Here is a 1,168-nt window from a genome sequence, read left to right on the forward strand (position 1 = left end):
AAGAGACAGGAAATATGATTGTGGTTGCCAGGGGCTGTGGGTAGGAGACTATGGGGAGTTACCGTTTAGTACAAAGTTTCTGTTTGGGATGATGAAAAAGTTCTGGAGATCCAGCCTGATGATGGTTGCACAACATTGTGAATGTACTTCGTGCCACAGAATTGTACACTTAAAATTGTTTAAATGATAAATTTTATGTTTTATATATGTTTAACTACAATAAAAAAAATTTTAATTTGAGTTTTCCATACCTTAGACTGCACTAAACTATCCTTGCAGTATATGTGAGGGCATCTACAGAGAATGGCTATTTTTCTTCTAGCAAATGTAGTTTAAGAACAGGTCAATCTGATTTCCAATCACATAACTAGGTGGATGAGCATTATTAGTGAAATAAGCAATTGTCATGTCCCAGGCATCAATAATACCCACATTGAGATCAACAAAAATATCCCTCATAACAAGATTCTGGATATAGCCGTGAAAGTCACTAAACATCTCTACATTTTGGTGTACGTCCCTGGTGTTTTCAGTTTTAAGTATTACCTTGGTCCCTGGGCTTCTCAAGAATAGACGTTCAATGGCCTTTTGAATATTGATGGCCCTATGGATGAAAATACTGATGGGAAAGGGTCTGAAGTGTTGACCAAGGGTAATGACAATGATTGTGTCATTGTCTCCTGCTATCCGGTCAATTTCCCGTGAGATATAATTTTCATCTTTCACTGAGAACAGGTTTTTGGTAACAAATGGATGACTATGTTTTTTCCATTGAATCCAAGTATGTCTTTCAACATCCAGAAGAACATGTGTTTTAAAGATCCCGGTTCCATGGTGATCAAAATATTTTAAGGCTGATAAAAAACAAATCAATAAATCTTTTAACAAAAGGAAAATGATATAATTTTAAAATTCACACAGCATCTGTAAAATCCTAACCAAAATTACTTCTAACTAGAGCCTTGCCACCTATGCAAGGTAGAGAATTTTACCAGATGCATTAAAATCTTAACAAAATTTTGAACTTGTTATCAAAATACATGAAGAGGGAAAAAATGGTAACATTTGTGAATAAAAAATAAAATTTAACTTTTTATTAAAAGCCCCAAACCAAAAGTTTGGCAAGTGAAAAAATAATAGTAAGACAAATGTCAGAAAAGAAAAGCAA

At 34.0% G+C, this 1,168-nt stretch overlaps 1 protein-coding gene across 1 annotated transcript in view; it reads right to left on the reverse strand.

The window, feature by feature from the left end:
* Positions 1 to 318: 318 nt before the first annotated feature.
* NXPE2 (neurexophilin and PC-esterase domain family, member 2) overlaps positions 319 to 1,168 on the reverse strand; it is a 10,110-nt gene continuing 9,260 nt past the window's right edge. The window contains exon 4 of the mRNA XM_008574639.1: positions 319 to 854. Coding sequence (XP_008572861.1) covers positions 319 to 854 — 536 coding nt within the window. The remainder of the gene's footprint in view (positions 855 to 1,168) is intronic.

Source organism: Galeopterus variegatus, unplaced genomic scaffold (assembly GCF_000696425.1).
Source record: "Galeopterus variegatus unplaced genomic scaffold, G_variegatus-3.0.2 Scaffold1078, whole genome shotgun sequence".
NCBI lineage: Eukaryota > Metazoa > Chordata > Mammalia > Dermoptera > Cynocephalidae > Galeopterus > Galeopterus variegatus.